This window comes from Podarcis melisellensis (assembly GCF_964234715.1).
Source record: "Podarcis melisellensis genome assembly, chromosome: 9".
Lineage (NCBI taxonomy): Eukaryota > Metazoa > Chordata > Lepidosauria > Squamata > Lacertidae > Podarcis > Podarcis melisellensis.
In genome coordinates, this window is record NC_138541.1 from 68,890,705 (window position 1) to 68,913,815 (window position 23,111).

Sequence of the window (23,111 nt, forward strand, 5' to 3'; positions counted from 1 at the left end):
TTCCCACTTCCTTCTCATTCTTCATTGTAGTAACCTCCCATGTTTCAGTCATGGTCATGTTATCTTTATAGCAACTGAACTGATCAATTAAGACTTAGCCTGCACATGAAAACTCCAACAAGAATTCTGCAATGATAGAGAAAAAAACTCCAGAGTAGGCTCATATCAAGGAAAGGCAAAAGTACCAGCTGGTTATCACAGTTCCTGTGTGAATGACAAGTGCTAAAGTTTGACTCGAACTCAGCAGTAGAGCTTAAAACATCATGGGGGACAACAAAGTGTTTTATATTTGAATCACAATGCAATTAAAGCAATTACAGAGGTGTCTGTCAATATTTTGTCACTTAATCTTTTTTTAAAAAAAACACACCCAGACATCTGGCTCTCTGCAGAGATGAGTTAATAACAGTATTTGCATTTCCTTATTTATTGTGCTGCGATGATCCACTTATAAAAAGAGATAATTTGTACAAAAGCCTCTGGGGCATAGTATAAATGCCAAGAGGTGGATATTTTGTTGTCCTCCGTGTTTCTCGACTGGGAATGTTTGCCTGCTTGCTCCCTGTGCTCAATATGCAAATGTTTGATGTGCAGCATGCAAGTTTATTTTAAAGAGATTTTAACAGCCCTGATCATGTATCTTCTAGGTTTCCTCTACACCCAGAGCAGTACCAAACACAGCATTAAAGAGCGACTTATGAAGCTCTTGCCTTGTTCAACTGCCAAAACAACATCTCCTGATATTCAAAGCAAGTTTTTTTTTTCCTTTTCCCATTTCGTGGTTAGATTTGCATGCATCACCAGGTATATTTTAAAAACGATTTTACTAACTTTATTGAAATCAACAACAACCCCTTGATTTAACCTTCTGCTGGATCAGTGGCGTAGCGTGGGTTGTCAGCACCCGGGGCAAGGCAAGTAATTTGCACCCCCTAACCCGTGGATTTGCGCCCCCTAACCCTAACCCCCAGATGTTGCGCCCGGTGCGGCCGGCCCCCCCTGCACCCCCATGCTACGCCACTGTGCTGGATATCTGTTTTACAACCTTGGAGTGTTTGAGAAGAGACCATTTCCAAGACTGAATTAACTTGATGGATTCTGCAGTAACGGGCCTCCATGACTTTCACGAAGCTGGCAGGTGGTTGGAGAAGTAGGTTATGAACTGTGTTTTGAGGAAGGCTTGAAAACTTACCAGGTTTCCTCTGATGAGGAGAACCATAATAGTGGCTAAAGTCATCTTGACCACACTGGTACCAAACTTCCCTACAATTGCATCAGTAAATAAAAAGTGTTTAGCTCCTAGCAGGATGGAAGTACAGTGGTACCTTGATTCTCAAATGCCTTGATACTCGAACAACTTGGAACTCAAAAGCTGCAAACCCAGAATTAAGTGTTCTGGTTTGCTAACCTTTTTCGGAAGCCAAACATGCTCCATTTTGAGTGTTACGCTGAGGTCTGTCTGTTTTTGCTATTTATTTTGCGCTTTTGTTTTTGCGACTTTTTTGTTTGTTTTTGTGACTGTGTGGAACCCAGTTCAGCTACTGGTTGGTTGATTGTGTGACTGCAGTACATTGTTTATTACTTTCATTTTATGGATCAGTGGTCTCATTAGATAGTAAAATTCATGCTGAATTGCTGTTTGTAAAAGTCTGGGACGGATTGATCCATTTTGCATTACTTTCTACGGGAAAGCGCTCCTTGCTTTTGGAACGCTTTGTGTTTGGAACGGACTTCTGGAATGGATTAAGTTTGAGAATCAAGGTACCACTGTAAAGAGTTATTGGGGAGCCACCATAAATTTTTTAAATGCCTCTTTTCAGGGCCCATGAGCCAGTTGCCTCAGGTGGCAGGCTGGGGAAACTGGGAGAGGTGACAGATCTGTACCTCAAGTAGCCACTACCAAACCATTCTACATTGTAAATCTTATATTGATAATCCAAAAATTGAGAGAACAAGGTACAAGATCTACTACAGAATCCACAAACAGAAAACTCATTCAAATTGTGTCCAAAAGGAAAATTCAGTCTTTAAAGTTCCTTTAGCCAGGCTCCTGTAGATATCAACAAAGGTAAGTTTGATCAAATGAAGTGTCGGCGATGTTGCGCTCAAGGGTTAGATATCAATGAAGATATGTTTGTTTCGCCCATGAAGAGTCTCAAGCTTCTTCAGTAAATTCTCTCTCACGGTTTTGATATATTTATAAGCATGCAAGTCCATATGTTACATTCCTTCTTGGCTTAAGCTACAATATTTAATTTCTTTCTTCAGGAAATTTTTCCTCAAGATTTTGGTGTATGTACATACATTCAACTTCATACACTAAGTTCTTTCTTGACTTAAGCATTTATTCATTTACTAAGCGAAACAGGGGACAAATGCTGGCACCCTGTCTAACTCTCGTGCGTAACATTTTCCTTTTGGACACAATTTGAATGAGTTTTCTGTTTGTGGCTTCTGTCGTAGATCTTGTACCTCGAAGTAGAAGGGTGGCAAGTGGGGCACCATTTTCTGTTTTGCCTCAAGCAACAAAACATCGTGGACCAGCCCTGCCTCTTGTGCATTGTCACCAGCTGTGCCTCAGAAAGTAATAGCATGTGCAAGAGGGCTGCATCAGTGGACCTTAATGGGCAGATTCATATTGGAGGAGAAAGTCCCACAAGTACCTTGGTCCCGAGCTGTAAAAGGCTTAGAACCAGCACCATAAATTGTGTTTGGAAATGAAGGGGCACCCTGTGCAATAATGAGGTCACATGATCCCAGCACCTGGCCTCAGTGGTGGAGGAACCCTCTCCAACACCTGGGGCGGGACGCCAAGGGACGGGGCAAACTGCCCGGTGACACGCCTGCAATGTCCATACGGAGTGTGCATGTGTGGCCATGCATGCGCACTCCATACGGGATGCTGCACATGCTCACTCCATACGGGCTGCCACTCGTGTGTGCCATCCATACAGTTTGAAGGTGACCCGGAAACTACAACTAATCCAGAACACGGCAACCAGACTGGTCACTGGGAAGTTTTATTCTGTTTTTAATGCTCTGTTGGGAGCCGCCCAGAGTGGCTGGGGAAGCCCAGCCAGATGGGCGGGGTATAAATAACTTCTTCTTCTTCTTCTTCTTCTTCTTCTTCTTCTTCTTCTTCTTCTTCTTCTTCTTCTTCTTCTTCCCAAGCCTGCAAATACTTCCTTCATGTGCATTGATGGTGATGTTTGGGCTACATTTAGAGAATGAGTTCACCATTAGGATATACTGTAGTCTTGAGATAGCCCAGAGCAAAGATGTTGGCTCTCCATTCATAACTCTCCAAAGGCGCAACATACATGTAGAACAAACAGCTCCTGTTGTGATCAGTCAGAATAGTGTTTGTAGCAGTAGATAATGGGCAGATGTGCACCAAACATTTAAAGCACATCCAGAGCACATATCAAACAAATGTTTTCCCCAACGAATCCTGGGGACTGTGGTCTTCCCCTCACAGATGTACAGTTATCGGCACCCTTAACAAACTACAATTCTCAGGATTTGCTGGGGGAATAATAGGGTTTAAATGTGTGTTGGATGTGCTTCAAATGTATTTAAGGAATAGGTTTCCCATTCTAAAATCTGACTGTGCAGTCAGTCTTAAACAGGCCCCAAAATCCTCATTTTTTCTTCTCCAAGGGTGCATTAGTTAAAAACCATTAACTTGAGCACTTGAGCAAATGCATAACAAGAACACAGCTGTATAAACAAAACTCTCTCCTTTATCAGTCCGTAACGCCTAATGAATGGCCTTGCCAGTTCCAAAGTGGAGCAGGGATGACACATCTGAGTCTTATCTTACATACTGACCACAATGACGCACAGACCTTGTCAGCCCCCCGGTAACGGCGCCAGGAGTACTCTTAGAGTAGGTGACCTTCTTACCCCAAGATAAGGAATACAGGAACAGGAATACAGTGGTGCCTCGCAAGACGAAAGAATCCGTTCCACGAGTCTCTTCGTCTTGCGGTTTTTTCGTCTTTCGAAGCAAGCCCATTAGCGGATTAGCGCCATTAGCGGGTTTAGCGGATCAGCTGATAAGCGGCTTAGCGGATCAGCTGATAAGCGGCTTAGCAGTTTAGCGGATCAGCTGTTAAGCGGCTTAGCGGATCAGCTGATAAGCGGCTTAGCGGATCAGCTGTTAAGCAGCTTAGCGGCTTAGCGGATCAGCTGATAAGCGGCTTAGCGGCTTGGGAAAAAGGGGGGAGGGGGGAAAAACCGCAGGAACTCGCAAGACATTTTCATCTTGCGAAGCAAGCCCATAGGAAATTCGTTTTGCGAAGCACCTCCAAAACGGAAAACCCTTTCGTCTAGCGGGTTTTCCGTCTTGCGAGGCATTCGTCTTGCGGGGCACCACTGTACCCTTTTATGGTCAAGAATACAGGTACACTCTTTTATGGTCAAGAGTACAAGAACAGGAGCACCCTTTTATGGTTTTATGGTTAAGAGTACAGGAGCAGGAACATCTGTAATGTCAACTTACGTGTATAAGCTTACGTGGCTGGATTCCTGGGGAAGAGGGGAGAGGGTATATCCTGGAGGATATATATATACTGCATGGAATCTCTCACTTCTTTGGACGTGCTGTGAACTGACCACGCAAGTGCCTTCTGCTATTCGGAGAGCAGAATAAACTCTTTCTCTGAATCAACCTTGGTGTCATTTGACTTCCTTTCTCCCTCCTGGGAGCAACGCAGACCCCACCAGTCAGTAAAGTCTAAGAAGGCTACAGTATGGTGTAGATCTGCTTCATAGTAATGGAGGTGCCCATTACCCAGTTTTAGTCTTCTCCCATTTTCTCAGGGAGTTAGTTCTTAAACTGTTCTGGGAGAAAGATCCTAGTCTACAATGTTCATATTTTATGATGCTATTGGAAGACTATATATTATAAACAGACTGACCCTGCTTCTCCAAACCTTAGGAACAGGACCTTGAAAGAATGACAGCGATTTAGATTTGCATAGTAGCATTTAGAACTCTCTTCTTCTGAGGAAAAGAATTTGCAGGGACCAATTTGCCATTTTGTTGGATGCAAATTGGAAACCCACTTAATCAGTTCTTTCTGGAACCAATTTTTAAGTTACAAATTAGTGGAGCATAAACTTGTCTGTTTAAAAAATGGATTACCTGTGACATTGAGCTTGCCTGGCAGGTTCTAGCAAATTTTCACAGGCTGTTTATCATGACTTGAAAACTGGAGTTTGTGAGCCTCTTGAATACTGAACAGCGGTGCTTGCTCCTTCCTTTGTAATCAGAAAAGGGAGATTTAATTTTCAAATGCAAATGAGAAATATTTGAATTGTGCATATTCTACAAAGCCTTTAATTTTTAATTTAGAACATCTTAATATTCACTGTGCTGTGCATAATAATTATTTAAATTTAGAGATGCATATTAATGTATTTACTGAAATTTGCAGCCCACAAATGACTTGCACTCCAGTCCTAACACCTTAGATTCTCTGCATGAATTACATCTAATATCCAGATGGCAGCTTCGTATGTGATCTTTTCTTACTTAAAAGTTATGGGGCGGAATCTGAATTGGTATCACAGGAGATGTGGAGAGAAGTTTTAATCCTCATTCCCTAGCTATGCCCCACTGAAACTTTTTTAAAAATAGGGCCTTTTAAAAAAAAAACCACAGAGAGAAAGATAAGTTTCTCTTTTTTGGTGGGGTGGGAGAGGGCTCAGCTGGGGAGGGAAGTATGAAACCTCCCCTCCCCACACATTGCTGGCCCAAACTAGATCATGTCCTCTGCAGTTTCTTTTGAGTAAGACATAAACCCATACTTAGCTGCAGGCTACACATTAAGTGTAATGTGTAGTTTGGCCTCAGAGAATAAGAGCCAGTGTATATACATCATTTAGTGAACCTGCTCCTGGTGCGTACCATGTTGTGCTATATACCAGGGGTGACAGGTAAAAGTGCTGTCCTATGAAACAATCTCCTGGTACTCAAGAAGCTAGCGCATGGGGAAGATGGCTAAGCTGGAACCTTCTATCTGACATGCCAACTCTCTCTATGTGGGGATTTTAAAATAGGAGGCAACATTCAGACATGTGATTCCCCCACTTGCAATCTGAAATGGTACAGCCCAGGAGCATTTTTTACTATGTGATTGTGCATTATATGCAGATTAGCTCTCAGTCACTGAAATCATTGGGCCTCAGCTTGTCTTAACTCAGCACTTGATTGTGGTCCTTGAAACTTGGAAATAAGCTCCACTGACCTGTGTGGCAGGACTTCCTTGCACGTATATATACTTGATTAGGTAAAGGTAAAGGTAAAGGGACCCCTGACCATTAGGTCCAGTTGTGACCCACTCTGGGGTTGCGGCGCACATCTCGCTTTATTGGCTTCCAGGTCATGTGGCCAGCATGACTAAGCCGCTTCTGGCGAAACCAGAGCAGTGCACGGAAATGCTGTTTACCTTCCCACCAGAGCGGTAACTATTTATCTACTTGCACTTTGATGTGCTTTAAAACTGCTAGATTGGCAGGAGCAGGGACTGAGCAATGGGAGCTCACCCCGTCGCGGGGATTCGAACCGCCGACCTTCAGATCGGCAAGTCCTAGGCTCTGTGGTTTAACCCACAGTGCCACCCACGTCCCTTATTTGATTAGGACTGAGGCTTAATTGCACAGTGGAAACAAAGGAGCTCTGTAAATGTTCATGAGACCAGTGGGCTAGCCACTTGCAAAACACAGCCTCGTTTGTCAATGCTTAAGTAGCAGGCTTCTGCAGTCGCTGCAGATTGGGGTCAATTAAACTTTCAGAGAAAAGTGGAAACGAGTATAAAAGGTGGATAATTGTACAGACAGATAAGTGCCCTTTGGAGAGATGTTGCTGTCGGCTGCTCCCACAGCTTCAGAGTGACGTTTTAAATTTCGTGTGCCACAGCATAGCAGAGTCATTGGCGTTTTAGTAAATGTGACATTAGCGCTCTAGAAGTTAGTGCCAAACTGATGCTAAATGTGTCATTGGAAAGTATGGCAGGGGTCTTCCTGCCGACTCCCTTAAATTGTGCATTTACGCACACACTCACACACTTTACATTGGGACCAAAGCTGGGACAAGAAAGGTTAAACTTCCCTTCCCCACCTGTGATCTCAATGGAAGTCAACCCCGCACACCTGGTGCTCTTGTTAGCCTAATTTTAGCAGCAGCCTTCATGGAATGGAGGAGAATTTCACCAAGTGGCTTCCCACCTGAGAGAGCTTCACCATTTCGTCAGCTGCTTAGGAGAACAAAGCCATGCCCCATTAAAACCAGGGCAATGTGTTGGTTATGAATATCATCTGTTACTGTCAATTGGAATTCAGTTGGACGAGGGCCTAAAGTGTTGATTTGATATAATTGAGTTGCTTTAATTGGGAATGGGTTTCATGAAACTGGACAAAAAGTCTGCTGAAATGTTGGCTTGCTGTTCCACATGATACCAAGTAAGTCATTATCCTTGTTTTTGTTACGCTGCTATGTTGGCTCAGATTACATTTCTATAGAGGAATCAGCCATTACCTGGAAACAAAAGGTAGCAGATTTATTGATGTTTTTGTCCCTGGGTTCTTAAAAAAAATAAATAAAAATCCTGTGAGTTATGCTTTTTCATTTCCGCTTAAGTATATTGCTGGCATCGGGGGCGGGGGGAGAGACACACCATAAGAAAAGAAAAATAGATGCAACGATTGTGATGTGAGGACTTCTGGGGTACATTCATTTCTGAGCTATGCAAGGATGAATTCCTCAATGGAAAAGCATTAAACAAATGTTCTTGATGGTTAGCTGGGGGCTCAAATACATTACAGGATGCAGAAGGGTCTAACCTTGAAAAAGGTAGGCATTAACTGAATGGGCAACAGTATAAGCCATGGGTAGGCAAACTAAGGCCCGGGGGTCGGATCCAGCCCATTCGCCTTCTAAATCCGGCCCGCAGACGGTCCGGGAATCAGCATGAGTAGAATGTGTGCTTTTATTTAAAATGCATCTTTGGGTTATTTGTGGGGCATGGGAATTCGTTCATTCTTTTTCAAAATATAGTCTGGCCCCCCCTCAAGGTCTGAGGTACAGTGGACTGGCCCCCTGCTGAAAAGGTTTGCTGACCCATGGTATAAGTGATAGTTATAGATTAGGGCATAGCTGTCAACTTTTCCCTTTTCTTGCAAGGAATCCTATTCGGAATAAGGGAATTTCCCTTAAAAAAAGGGAAACATTGACAGCTATGGATTGGGGGGGGGAGGGAGATTCAGGTGTCAGATCAAGAAGGCAAAACAGGGTTTGAGGCACACAACACCCTCCTGCCTGATAAATGGGCCAGCTTCTTAACTTATGGCTTACTCAGAGAGGAATTTCATGTGATAAATCCCCCCACTTACTTTCTTATTATGTAAAGCAATTGGGGGGGTGGAGAGAATTTGTTTAACCCTTTCTTTCCTAGCTATTTGTCTATTCAAAAGTGTGCGCACACACACACCCCACTCTGTGTTTCATCCCAACGGATAAAAGGGAGATTTGCCTGGGGTTTTTTTCCCCCTTCTTTGGGGGAGAAGCAACTTTCAGAGAGGAAATACCGTATTTTTTGCTCCATAAGACGCACTTTCCCCCTCTTAAAATCTAAGGGGAAATGTCTGTGCATCTTATGGAGTGAATGTGTGGTCCCTGGGGCTGGGAGGGGGGGACACGGGCTTCCCCTGCCAGCCCCGACCTGCTCTTTGGGGCTGGGGGTGGGGGGAAGCCAGCCTTCCCCCACCACCAGCCCCACAAGCTCCTGAGCATCTCTGGGGTAGCCTGCGAAGCCTCCACAGGGCAGCGGGGAGCCTTCATCCCGCTGCCCTGGGGAGGCTTTGCGCGGCTATCCCTGGCTTTTGCGGGAGGTGGGGGGAGGCACAGAGCAAGGCTCTCTCACTTCCCCCACCTCCAGCAAAAGCCCCTAATAGCCGCATATTTTATTTCTGGAATCCCCCCCCCCAAAAAAAAGGAGGTGCGCCTTATGGTCAGGTGCGCCTTATGGGGTGAAAAATAGGGTAACACCTACTGTACCTGAAGCCCTCTGCACCAACTTTAAATGACAAAAGCAAGCCAGGATAGGAGTGTGGGAAAGGAAGACCCGTGCAACTGCATTGTAAGGTAATGCTGAAAAAGTATACTGAGCAGGGCTTTTTTTTCAGCTGGAGCACATGGGATCTTAGCTCCAGCACCTCTTAGATGGTCATCATTGCCCTTCTAAGAGAACAAGGGTGAGCTCCAGCACCTCTTTTTTGTAGAATGATAGCACTGATTTGGAGCATATTTAAGGATGTTTTCTCTTTGAGTCCTTGGGTAGGACTCAAACCAATGGATTCAAGTTTCAAAAAAGGAGATTCCGACTAGACATAAGGAAGAGCTTTCTGGTGGTAAGAAGTGTTTAATAGTGGAACAGACTCCCTCGGAAGGTGGTGGACTCTCCTTCCTTGGAGGTTTTGAAGCAAAAGATGGATGGTCATCTGCCTTGGATGCTTTAGTTGAGATTCCTGCATTGGAAGGGGATTAGACTAGATCAGGCATCCTCAAACTCGGCCCTCCAGATGTCTTGAGACTACAATTCCCATCATCCCTAACCACTGGTCCTGCTAGCTAGGGATCATGGGAGCTGTAGGCCAAAAAACCTGGAAGGCCGAGTTTGAGGAAGCCTGGACTAGATGACCCGTAGAGACCCTTCCAATACTATGATTCTCTGTTTCCAGAACATACAGATTCTCAAAGTTATTCCTACTTCCATGGAATGCTCTGTCATTAAATTCTCAGTTTTATGCATACTTGAGACTAAGTCCCATTGACTCAAGCTATAAATGGCCCACTGCCATTTTGTTTTAGCTACACCAGGCTTCCTCAACCTTGGCCCTCCAGATGTTTTGGGACTACAATTACCATCATCCCTGACCACTGGTCCTGTTAGCTAGGGATGATGGGAGTTGTAGTCCCAAAACATCTGGAGGGCCAAGTTTGGGGGTGCCTGATCTACACTGACTGTTCCAAGAGGATGAGGAACAACTAGTTGTGTGTTATTCCTAGTGCTTTTAATGATTCTTGTAGTGTTCAATAGGTACTAAATATCATCATTGCCATCTGTCCCTGTTAATTGAGATTAGCTGGAAAGCTCTAGTAAACGTCCCATTGCCTCCTTAGACCACCATCTTTTTGTTGTTTTGATACCGAGGGCTGTATCCAACTAAGTGTTGCTCGGAGTAGACCCATTGAAATTAAGGGACCTGTGTAAATAATGTTCATTAAATTCAATGGGCCTATTCCGAGTATGACAGCTACAACCCAGTGACCCAGATAATGGAATTCTGCATAGCTGAATTCTGCCACATTGTGGTTTGTTTGCTTTTCAGACCAGAGTCGGTTCATTATGGTTGTTCAGCAATAGCAGTGAAAGTCTGATCAGCTCTATCATCTAAAGTGATCCTTGCATTGATGTTTCAGCTTTTCCATATGCAGAATAAAACAACGTGAAATGCCAATTGTCAGGACTGCATACGCAGCGACTGTACTTGATCCCGTCATCCTACCTCCTTTGCCTTTTTCATCCTTGGAGGTTTAATCTTTCCAACGAGACTTTTCTTGTTTCAAAATGGCTCTGTATATGATCTTGCTCTTCATTCAATTCTGAGGTTTATAACTATGGCTGATTCACACACGCAGTGATGTGAGGTGATATGAAAGTGTGGTTTGTGGTGGCACATTGCTCGACATTGCAGTCATCAAGTGATAAACATGTTGAACCAGGCCTAGGATTTTAGATAATTTATAGCTAAATCCCATTCGGGTTTACTTACAAATATATCCCAGTGAGTCTAGTAAACATTAGACTCTAGGATTTCTTTCCTGGTAACCATACTTAATGATAAGAACTTATTTTTGCTGAAGCATACTTATGGTATAACAAATACATATATAAATAGTTGCATAATACCATGAACAGGATGAATCAAGACAAATTTCACAAAACCAACAAGAACTTATACATGTACCTGAATGATCCCCAGATTTCACTAAATCATCAGAAAGAATTCCAAGTATGTCATCATCAGTGCTCAGCACAAGGGCAGCTAATGGGTCATCCGAGGTACCAGAAAACAGGTGCTTTACACAATGAGCTTATCCACATTTACCTTTTATTCTGCTCTTTCAAGGTAGAGGTCTGTGATTTAAGGCTCCATATATGAGTGTGTTTTGGTTGGTCTTTTTTGCCCTGAGCTTTCCCTGCAATGACCCTTCTTTAAAGCCAAATTGGAGCAAATGTCAATCTGGGTTTTCAGTGGACTGACATTTGTTTTGATTGGACTTTAAAGAGTGGGTTTTTGACCCCAGGGGAAAGCTCTGGAGCAATGAAAAATGGAGTGTACTTGGACACAGCACTTTATATCACAGTCCTTGCCTAGAAAGAGTGGAAGCACACATTGAGTACACACATTGGGTACAATGGACAAGGGTCCTACCAGAAGTTTTTTTTATTACACATTGATGATTATTTGTGCTGCTGATTCTTTCAGGGTGGTTATGCACAATCCCACTTACAATATTAATTGTAGCTGAAAAAGTTTTATAGTGGTTATACTGCTTCATTTCTAACCAGCACATCCTGTAACTTCCTGCTTAAATCCCATAACTTTTCAAACTTCAAATGTTCTGGATATATATATATATATATATATATATATGCTTTCGTAGATTTTCACGGGTACAGGAATGCAGGTTTTGGTGTCCTCGGGTGTCTTCCCGTGTAAAAGTTGGGGTGTCTAGGCGACGTTTCGACGAGGTCTCACTCGTCATCTTCAGGCTGGTGCTTTCGGCTTCTTGTTACTGGAACAGAGCAGGATCTCAGTGTTTGAGTTCCTATAAATACTGTTGAGGGGGTGTGGTGTATAGCCTCCAATGTTCTGGGCAGAGAGGAAGTTCCCAGGCTAGTATATATATACACATATATGCACTGTAGTCCAGACATCAGTAATGTGGTAGCATTTGCAGAACAACTAATAAAGCAGAATAAATCTACCCCTAATTTCACTAGTACTGCCTCAAGAACCTGTTGCAGCATATATTTGCAATAAAACACAAATGTAAATGAGTTAAAATCCAGGTGTTCTTTTTTAAAAAGAAAAAAAGAAAGAAACTTTAAATCAGTGCATCTCAAACTTATGGTGATGGCAGAACTCTTCGCTTCAAACAAAACTTCAGTGGCATCCTTGAAGTAAAATATTCTATTTTATTGTGGTTTTTGGGGGGAAAGGTGGAGGGGGAAGTTAATTACTGAGAAAGAAAGAAGAAGAAAGAAAGAAAGAAAGAAAGAAAGAAAGAAAGAAAGAAAGGGAGGGAGGGAGGGAGGGAGGGAGGGAGGGAGGGAGGGAGGGAGGGAGGGAGGGAGGGAGGGAGGGAGGGATGGTCAACCAGAGCTGCAACTTTTTAAAGCTGCAATTTTGAGATTTGGAAAAACATTGCTGTCAGTCTTCTGATCTCTTCTGACGGGACAAACCTTCATTTGGAGCTTGTCTACATTTGGACATTATTTAGCTTCTCTCCCCCAACCCCTAAATTCTAATTAGACTGGAGTATTCCACACTCACACATACTTGAATTGGTATAGGAGGAGTCTTTACTGTTTATTTCCTTCTGTGTTTGTCCCTGCCTTCTAATTAGTTGATTCTGTTATGCCTATTAAGTATTGACAGGGCATGTGCACAGATAGCTGTGTGCACACCTTGGTGTTTTGCTTTTTTAAAAAAATAATAATAATAATCCTGCTCATGAAGTGTCCAAAAGCACATAGTCAGGCAATAAAAACAAAAATCAACATTGGGTAGCTATAACTAACTTTTTCCAGTAGTAGAATGCAATTTTGGCAGGAATCTCAGGTGAGATACCCACACAGTGGAAGTTGCTCCCAGTAACAGGCACCACACAAAAGCAGAGAAAGATTCAGATAGTTTACTGTTGCAGAAGATAAGGCTCAGCAATTCTGGCTGTAAATATATACAGCTTGCAGGCTTTTGCAGATACAGTGGTACCTCGGGTTAAGTACTTAATTCGTTCCGGAGGTCCGTTCTTAACCTGAAACTGTTCTTGACCTGAAGCACCACTTTAGCTAATGGGGCCTCCTGCTGCTGCTGCACCGCCAGAGCATGATTTCTGTTCTCATCCTGAAGCAAAGTTCTTAACCTGAGGTACTATTTCTGGGTTAGCAGAGTCTGTAACCTGACGCATATGTAACCTGAAGCATATGTAACCACTGTACAGATATATACAGATACAAGTAGAAAGTAGCTCCATTGGTCTAAATAAGTTGAGCAGTTCAAGATGTGACACCAACAGACAGACAGATACAGTGGTACCTCGGGTTACATACGCTTCAGGTTACACACTCCGCTAACCCAGAAATAATGCTTCAGGTTAAGAACTTTGCTTCAGGATAAGAACAGAAATCGGACTCCGGCGGTGCAGCGGCCGCAGAAGGCCCAATTAGCTAAAGTGGTGCTTCAGGTTAAGAACAGTTTCAGGTTAAGAACGGACCTCCGGAACGAATTAAGTACTTAACCCAAGGCACCACTGTACTACTGCGCTGATATGCATTAATTACAGATATAGTTGGGGCACTGGGCCGTTACCATAGCAACTGGCTTTGCTAACCTTGCACCTGCAATTAGCTCATCCATGGGATGATTTGTGCTCATGAAGGAAATCAACCCCTTCTCGTGCCCAGTTACTCCTACAATTTTATAACCGTTCCAGATAAACAAAGATAAACTGTTAAGTGAGTGGCACCTTTACCAAAAGCAAGCTCATAAAGATATTCTTTGTCAACTCTCAGACCCCCTCTGCCTCATTTTCCACATCCTTTATGCACTGGAGATCAGTTCCCAAGTAATGGATTGTTTTCTTCTGACTTCTCCTTCTGTTTGGTCTCACAGACAGCGTAGAAGATGAAATGGAAATGGCCACTGTTCGGCATCGACCCGAAGCCCTCGAACTGCTGGAAGCACAGAGCAGATTCACAAAGAAGGAGCTTCAGATTCTGTACAGAGGGTTCAAAAACGTAAGTGGTCCTGGTTGACCCTGCAGAAGGCTTCACCCATCTCCTGATGTGAACTTGCTGCTACTTGAGTACACAGGTCAGCCATGTTGCGTGGTGAGTTCCCGCCTCCCCTCCCATAGAAATAAAGACACAGGACACAAGAATTCGAGTTAATGGGTCAAATTAGGCCACAACTTTATTGATTACAGGAATTGAGCGGTATTGGCTTAGGCATTGGTCCTACAACTAACTGGCCTGGCCAGTGAGGGTTAACCACCAGTGGGAGGAGTCCTGCTGAGGCACGTCAACTAGGACCTCCCCTGGGGTCGCCGCGTGGGGGCGTGCCATGGGCCCACACCTCCATAGGCTTAGGACAAGGCCACGCCCCTGGAATCCTTTACCGGACTACCCTTTATTTGGGAGAAGGTGATGGTCTCCTCCCTCTCCCCCTTCATCTGCATAACAATAGACTGTACCCCCACCAATGCCTACCACCCATACCGTGGAGTTGTGACAGTTTGCTACAAGGTAGGCGAAAACCAAATGGCTAGAGCCAATCTGCCAGATGGAAAAATTCCTACCAGGCCCCTTGACGGCAACCAACTGAGGCTCATAGCAACGTCAGAGAACCTAGCCTAAAGGGTGGGTAGGGAAAACCAGATCAGCTGTGGCGTGGGAAAGAGGGAGGTCCTCGGCCGCGCCAGACCTAAGTAGGTGAGGCCAGGCCCCCCCATGCCCGCCGATTGGCTGGCACGGGGTATGACGCGACCGAGGATCAAATAGCGCCAAGCTATCTGAGCCTAGGGATGCGGGTGGCGCTGTGGGTAAAGCCTCAGCGCCTAGGACTTGCCGATCGTTAGGTCGGCGGTTCGAATCCCCGCGGCGGGGTGCGCTCCCGTTGCTCAGTCCCAGCGCCTGCCAACCTAGCAGTTCGAAAGCACCCCCGGGGGCAAGTAGATAAATAGGGACCGCTTACTAGCGGGAAGGTAAACGGCGTTTCCGTGTCCTGCACTGGCTCACCAGATGCAGCTTTGTCACGCTGGCCACGTGACCCGGAAGTGTCTCTGGACAGCGCTGCCCCCCGGCCTCTTAAGTGAGATGGGCGCACAACCCTAGAGTCGGACACGACTGGCCCGTACGGGCAGGGGTACCTTTACCTTTTATCTGAGCCTATCCACAGCCATTTCTAGCTATCGCCAACTGAGGGAACAATGCATATTTTGAAATCTGGGTTGGAGGTATACATAGTGGACGAGCTATGGATGTGTTGTAATAAGTGTGCGATTTGCATAGGGTAATAATTTAAAATTTACACGGCAGGAACTAATGTACAAAGAAGCGGAAATAATGAAAAGGAATTGAAGAGCTCCAAATTGCCTGATAAGTAAATAGCTACTGAGAGGAGCTGTACTAGAGTTGAGTAATGCCAAAGCTTGAGTAATCTGGAGATTTATTTTTTTTAAAAAAATAGTTTTTACATTGTAATTGAAAAATAGATTTAATAGGGTCTTCAACACCACAGGCTTTCGAGGCTGCCTCCAGCGATGTTCAGCTTCCCAGTCTTCAGTACCATTGCTGATGAATCATTGCCAAACTGCCATCACAGTAGGGGAGCGCCATTTTGTAGCTGGCTTTACTGTCATCTCCATTTGCTGCAAAATGAAAGTGTGATTGCCGCAGTCATTAACCTTTCAAGCCAATGGCGCTGTGGTGTGCCGTGTACAAGTGGCACTTCACAGTAAATTGCCCAGACTATCAAGCAGCCGCTCTCGGCATGCCGCCTTTCTTTCTCTTTGGGCCATTGATAATTTTCGTGCAAGTTTTTCTTTTTTGAAGCAGCTTTTATATTTCCACACACTTCCCTTCCCCAAGTACATGTTAAATAGCTAGGGCCCTTCCAACAAATTAAACCTTTCATTTCTCTTCTCAGTAGCATAGTCACTTCTAGAGCACATTGCCTTATCCTTTCAACAATGTAAATATCTATGGTTTGCAGAATGAAAGCTACAGTAGAACCTCAGTTTTATTTAATGAAATGGATGGAAACATTTTGAGCTTTATCAATCTTTCAGCAAAAGATTTATGCCATTGTTTTGAAACGTTGTCCAGCATTGGCTTGCAATGTCAAGGGTAGGTTATAAGATTTTCATTTTCTGGATGGATGAGAAACCCAGCTGGCTTCGAGAGTTCTACCCCTCACCTAGTTTTCCACTATACCCATTTCCTCAGTCATCTTAATTTATTTATTATTACTACTTACCGTACATTACTTAATTGTACACATGTATGGAGAATACACAGGACGCGGGTGGCGCTGTGGTCTAAACCACAGAGCCTAGGGCTTGCCAATCAGGTCGGTGGTTCGAATCCCCACAATGAGGTGAGCTCCCGTCACTCAGTCCCTGCTCCTGCCAACCTAGCAGTTCGAAAGCACATCAAAGTACAAGTAGATAAATAGGTATCCGGAGGGAAGGTAAACGATGTTTCCGTGCGCTGCTCTGGTTTGCCAGAAGCAGCTTAGTCATGCTGGCCACATGACCCGGAAGCTGTACACTGGTTCCCTTGGCCAGTAAAGCAAAATGAGTGCCCCAACCCCAGAGTCATCTGTGACTGGACCTAATGGTCAGGGGTCCCTTTACCTTTACCTTTTATGGAGAATACACACACAAATGTACTTGGAGCAGGAAGAATGCAGTGCTAGCATTGAGCTGGCAGGTAGGAGGAATTAAATCACTGGCTTTGCCACACCACTTGCCAGTTGGGGGGCTTCTCTCTTCTCACTCTGCACATTGTTCTGTGAACTTGGCTGGTTGCCTCACTGTCCTGGTTGCAGGGGCAGAAGAGAAGAATGTTGTTGTTTAGTCGTGTCCGACTCTTCGTGACCCCATGGACCAGAGCACGCCAGGCACTCATGTCTTCCCCTGCCTTCCGCAGTTTGGTCAAACTCATGCTGGTAGCTTTGAGAACACAGTCCACCATATCGTCCTCTGTCGTTCCCTTCCCCTTGTGCCCTCCATCTTTCCCAACATAAGGGTCTTTTCCAGGGAGTCTTCTCTTCTCATGAGGTGGCCAAAGTATTGGAGCCTCAGGCCACAATTGCAGTGGCATGAGCAATAGCTACACTGTGCTGCGTCGGCTGGCTCTCTCTGCTTGCCCAAGTCAGTTATGAATGAATGTATTGGCCATTCTAGGGTTGTCTCTTTTCCCAGACGGGAAGCAGACATCCTAGTCCGAAGTGCAATCAGGGGGTCAAAAGCCCATGCAAAGGAGAGCACTCGAGGAAGTGTGCCAAGCCACAAGCTACAGATTAAGTGAATCAATGGCAAGCTGTGCAAACCACAGTACAAGCGAGCATGCAGAGGTACAACAAGCAGGTGAGAGCTAAGCCAGTGGCAAACGACTCAAAACCTATGCAAAGCAGAAAACTAAAGAAACTAAGACGACTTAGCATAGGCTCTACAGTGGAACCCCGAGTTGTGGACGTAATCCATCCTGGAGGCAGCTACAGCAGTGATTCTTCAGGTGACTTTTTGTGCTGAATAAGTTGGATCCTCCTAACCGAGGGTCCATGTTGTGCGCTGCCCTGAGACTCTCCCCAACTGGCCTGGAGGCGTGACTTTGCCCCGCTCAGGAACAGTGATGCCACAATCATGCCACTGGCTCTTAGCCAATTGGTGTGGTGGGGTGATTGGGGCTTTATTATTTAAACGGCAGCGTGAAGTGGGGAACCCTTCCTGTTTCCCGCTGCCGCCACGCACCCGTTGATAGGTCTGCGTTTGGCCTTGCTTTGGACTTCGGTTGGTTGCCTGTTTTGGATCGGGGGCCGGGCAGGAATTTTTTCCAATGTGGCAGATTGGCAGTGGCCACTTGGTTTTTGCCTACCTCTTAGCAATCGTCACAACTTTGTAAGGTTTGGCGGTTAGGCATTGATTTAGGGGGATGTGGGGAGGGGAGGTGCGGCCATCCCTGCCCCTCCATTTGATTGGGTATTCTGTTAAAGGAATCCGGAGGTATGGATCTCGCCGAAGCCTGGGGAGGGGCTAGGGCCATGCCAGGACCCCCGGGAACCCCAGGGGTAAGCCATTATTGGAGCTCCCTCTGCTGGTAGTTTACCTTTTCCAGGCTCCCTGCTGGGTGGGCAGGAGTCCGTTATAGCCATTAGATACTGATGCCTAAGACAATACCAGTCACACTTGTGTATTCAATAAAGTTGTGGCCTAAATTTGCCCATTAACCTTTAAACTAAATTCAGTGCCCATTGTTTCTTTATTCAATGGGGGCGGGTTTCGGGGCTGGACGCGCAAATTTATGTGCTATGATGCAGTTGCTCTATGCATCTGGCCTGAAAACGTGTAATCTAACATACCAATGCAGCTTGGGTGCCAGGCTGCTGTCTAGAAAGATCTGACGAACTGCCTGGTTTTGCCACTTAACCTGGATCTGCATAAATAGGAGATCTGACAAGCCACAATGCGTGGATGATGGGCTTTGTTCAGTTTGGTGGGTCACCAATTTTTTTCAGGCCTCCCGGTCAGCTTTCATAGTTCTTGTCTCAAAGACTGCAATTATGTCTGGGTCAGAAGAGCAGCCTGAAGGCCTGTAGCTTCATTGTAGCTGCAAAGTTCTGATCTCATTAGACATTTGCTGACAAGTGAACAAATTTGGCCTTCTGGGGATCTCTTGAGGACTGGCATAGTTTATGAGAAATGAAAGAAGTTGTGTGCTCCAGAACGGTGTGGCGTGATATTTGTTCTTATGAGGAGATCTTCTCACCCTGAGGGTCCTTGGAGAATGTTCAGTATTACGGGCTTGATTATTGAAACAAAATGAATACTTTTAGTTTCTTTTCCACATTTTCTCAAGCAATTTTCTCAGAGCGACCTGCCAGATGCCTGCAGGAATCGTTGAGCTGTAAAGTTGGAAGGGATCCCAAGGATCATGCAGTGATCGAACCTGCAACCTTGGGTTTTAGTAAAGCATTCTAATTGGTCAGCGCTTAAATGATGTTGAGCGTCAGAACAACTTGGCCATAATAAGGAAATTTTGCCCATGGTATGACTATTTCCCGCCTTCCCATTCAACTCTCTGGCTCCCTATCTGCATAACCTAGTATCGTAATTCTAAAATATAGGCATGTTTTTACTCTCACAAGACTGAACGTGTTGCCCTCGGCTGTACTTGAGGGACGATTCCAACAGATTCTCCACGAAAAATACTTACGTCCCCGTGGAGATGGCAGTACAGAATCGGTGGCGCATGCCCTTCTGGCTTGCACTCTTCTTAAAGACTTGAGGAATGAGATTATCACCCCTCTTTTATTGTCCATTCCGGGTCGCCCAGCCACTGCCCCAGTGTCCTTTGTCTTGGCAGTTCAAGATGAGCAGGTGACAGCAAAGGTAGCAAGGTTTTTAGCTGGGGCAATCAGAATAAGATCCACTATTTGACAATTGATTCAAAACCCCAAAATGTATTTTATATAATTGACTTTTTATTTCTATTCTTTGTAGATCGTATTGTTGTTTTATTGCTATGGCTGATGCAAATAAAGATTCATTCATTCATCATTCCTGCAACCTTGGCATTATCAGCACCATGCTGAAAACAACTGAGTTAATTTGATTTGTGGCTCAGCTCCTGGCAATTTCATTGGTGTAAAAGGGCTTTAAAAATCAAGGCCCAGAAAAACCCCACCTCTTTTTCTGTATTCCCACAACTAGCATAGAAGTTAGGCGTGGTTCATATATGCTTATACATCATCTAACTTCTTCATTTTTGGTGTGTGGGACTATATAGTGCTTTATCTAGGCAGCCAGGGCTCCTCTGGATGGCAAGACCTTTTTGCACCAGGTCAGTGAGGACCACTTGCTTTTTGAAATTATCCCATATATACAGAACTCCTGGTGCGCCCTCGTACCTACGGGACCACCTCTCCTGGTATGCCCTGCGGAGGACCTTAAGGTCCATAAATAACAACACTTTGGAGGCCCCGAGCCTCAAGGAGGTTAGATTGGTCTCAACTAGGGCAGAGCCTTTTCAGCACTGGCCCCGACGTGGTGGAACGCTCTGTCACAAGAGACCAGGGCCCTGCGGGATTTGACATCTTTCCGCAGGGCCTGCAAGACGAAGCTGTTCCGCCTGGCCTTCGGCCCCTTATATGAGATTTGGTATATAAGTTTTCCCTTGGCTTTTTTGCAGGCTCATGTAAGACCAGCATGGATAGCTGGCTCTGGTGAATATCTGATGTTTCCTCCCTTTGTGGTCTTGATTTATGGGCTACTACTAAAATGAGGCTGCATTTTAAGCTGTATTTTAATTAACTGGCTTTTGTTTTGTTTTTCTATTACGTTTTATTGTAATTTATATTTGGTTTTAGCCACCCTGAGCCCAGCCCTGGCCGGGGAGGGCAGGGTATGTATGTATGCATGAATTAACAAACAAATTATTATTATTATTATTATTAAATAAGTGTTGTTTACTTTTTATAATAGGGACGCAGGTGGCACCGTGCTCTAAACCACAGAGCCTAGAGCTCAGCGGTTTGAATTCCCGCGGCGGGGTGAGCTCCTGTTGCTCAGTCCCTGCTCCTGCCAACCTAGCAGTTCAAAAGCACGTCAAAGTGCAAGTAGATAAATAGGTACCGCTCCAGCGGGAAGGTAAACGGCGTTTCTGTGTGCTGCTCTGGTTCACCAGAAGTAGCTTAGTCATGCTGTCCACATGACCGGAAGCTGTACCCCGGCTCCCTCAGCCAATAAAGTGAGATGAGCGCCGCAACCCCAGAGTCGTCCACGACTGGACCTGATGGTCAGGGGTCCCTTTATCTTTTTTTCTTATAATACATGGAAGATGGATCTCCCTCGGGAGGTTCTGGACTCTCCTTCCTTGGAGGTTTCTAAGCAGAGGTTGGGAGGCCATCTGTCACAGATGCTTTAGCTGAGTTTCCTACTTTTTAGGGGGTTGCACTAGAAATATGTCCATGGGGTACCGTCCAGCTCTACGATTCTATGTTTTTCTGCTTCAACAATATTTCATTATGTTCCTGTCATTTTATGTAACTGTATTTTGTACAAATTATAAAAAAATATAAATAAAACATGTTCTCTTTACAAACAAAACATTTAAATAGCTACCTTTCTACCAGTATGATGAGGGGGCAGAGCATGGATATAGCCAGGATTTTTGATAGGGGGACAGGCTTTTGTTGTGGGGGGCAGAATCTCAGATTTGTATTAATTTTTACTTATTTGGCCCCCCTCCCCCATTGACTACACCCCTGGGGGGCACAGGAAGAAAACAAGGTCGGAAGGGAGCCACAGTGGGGAAAAGGTTGGGAAACACTGGGCTTGATGACTTTGTGGTCCCGTCCAACTCTATAATTCTATGATTCTAAGAATCAGTGAAAATCTGCACCCCATGTGTTACAGAGTGTTACACCCCCACACCCACATATATATCCCAATGTTTATATTGTAAGGTAAAGGTAAAGGGACCCCTGACCATTAGGTCCAGTCGTGACTGACTCTGGGGTTGCGGCGCTCATCTCGCTTTATTGGCCGAGGGAGCCAGCATACAGCTTCTGGGTCATGTGGCCAGCATGACTAAGCCGCTTCTGGCGAACCAGAGCAGCACACAGAAATGCCGTTTACCTTCCCGCCAGAGCAGTACCTATTTATCTACTTTGATGTGCTTTGATCTGCTAGGTTGGCAGGAGCAGGGACCGAGCAACGGGAGCTCACCCCGTTGGGGGGATTCGAACCGCCAACCTTCTGATCGGCAAGTCCTAGGCTCAGTGGTTTAACCCACAGCGCCACCCACGTCCCTGTTTATTGTAGCGAGCAATAAAAGCACTCCTTAATTCTTTAGCTAGGCTGAGGTATAAGCACAACAGAAATAAGAATGCAAGAAATAATTCCCCTTAAGCCGTCAGGGTATTAAATGAATAGCTCTCTAACTTCTCCCACCTGATAACAGTTTTAAAAAAATAATAATTATGGCATGCAACATAATTGAATCAAGCACAGGTAATTAGAGAAAGTTGGAGAAAATCCATAAGGATAGCTCTTACCTCTTCATAACCACATTATTGCACATACTTGGGGATATCAATGAAAATGCATTAATTTGGGTCTTAGAGCAGGAGCTCTAAGGAAAATGACTCAACACTACCTCCTAATAACAGAATAATTTGGAACATTTATAACTGGTGATCCGAGGGTGTCAGGGTGCTTGACAACATAATGGATTGGGGCTCACAGCATTCGTGCAAAGCAGCAAAAGATTTCACTTCATAAAATAATCAATCTTCATTTTCCTCCACAAGCCTTTTCCAGTTCAGACTTTGAGGGAAACGATTGCTGTTAAAATTATATTATAATTGCTGAGATCAGTGCACATTTTGCTTTAAGCAAACCAAATGCTATAATTAAGGAGATTTCGTAGTTAATCAGAATGACCACTTGCAATGCACTCTGCAGGCTGAAATTAACAGGTCTGGGGGGAAACCAAGCCCTTTCGTTTCTACGAGCCAATTTATATCATTAATAATTTTTTTTCTTTTTAAAAAAATGCCTCACACCAATAGCGGGCAATTACTGACTCCCGCAAATCCATGATACCAAAGCTGAAAAAATTATTGTTATCAACTGCAAACTTTAATTTTACGTTAATCATACTCTTGAGGTACAAATGATGGTAGGATGGTATTGTGGCCATAAACCCTACCCTGTTGGCGTACCATGTGGGGAAACGGGAGGTGTAGCAGGGGAAGGGGGCCTGTTTGGAATATTCTGCTTCCTCAGGGATTGCTCCTGCTATGGTCTCGCTGGAGCCAATTAAGTTATAGTCGCTGAGACTGAGAAATAAAGTCCCATTGAGCTATTTTATGAAGCTCATTTGATGCTGATGTGCTTTAGTAATCAATGGTGGGGGGGGGACCACTGTTCAATGTGGCTTTTCCTTTTCTGCCAAAGCGTGTTCTCCCTAAAATGAGAGCACGGGTTGCGGTGTGGGCCGCCAGGCCAGCCCTCTGTTGCCAGGCAGGTTA

General features: G+C 44.8%; 1 protein-coding gene across 14 annotated transcripts in view; it reads left to right on the forward strand.

Annotated features, from left to right (window-relative positions):
* The window catches only part of KCNIP4 (potassium voltage-gated channel interacting protein 4), a 408,026-nt gene that overhangs the window by 351,180 nt on the left and 33,735 nt on the right, over nt 1-23,111 (forward strand). For 11 of the 14 annotated variants that reach the window (XM_081924625.1, XM_081924621.1, XM_081924624.1 and 8 more), the window contains one exon: nt 13,968-14,092. In XM_081924625.1, the coding sequence (XP_081780751.1) occupies nt 13,968-14,092 (125 nt within the window). Of the gene's footprint in view, nt 1-647; nt 754-7,196; nt 7,467-9,194; nt 9,258-13,967; nt 14,093-23,111 lie in introns of those variants that run through there. The other 3 variants (XM_081924620.1, XM_081924627.1, XM_081924618.1) reach the window with 3 other exon arrangements.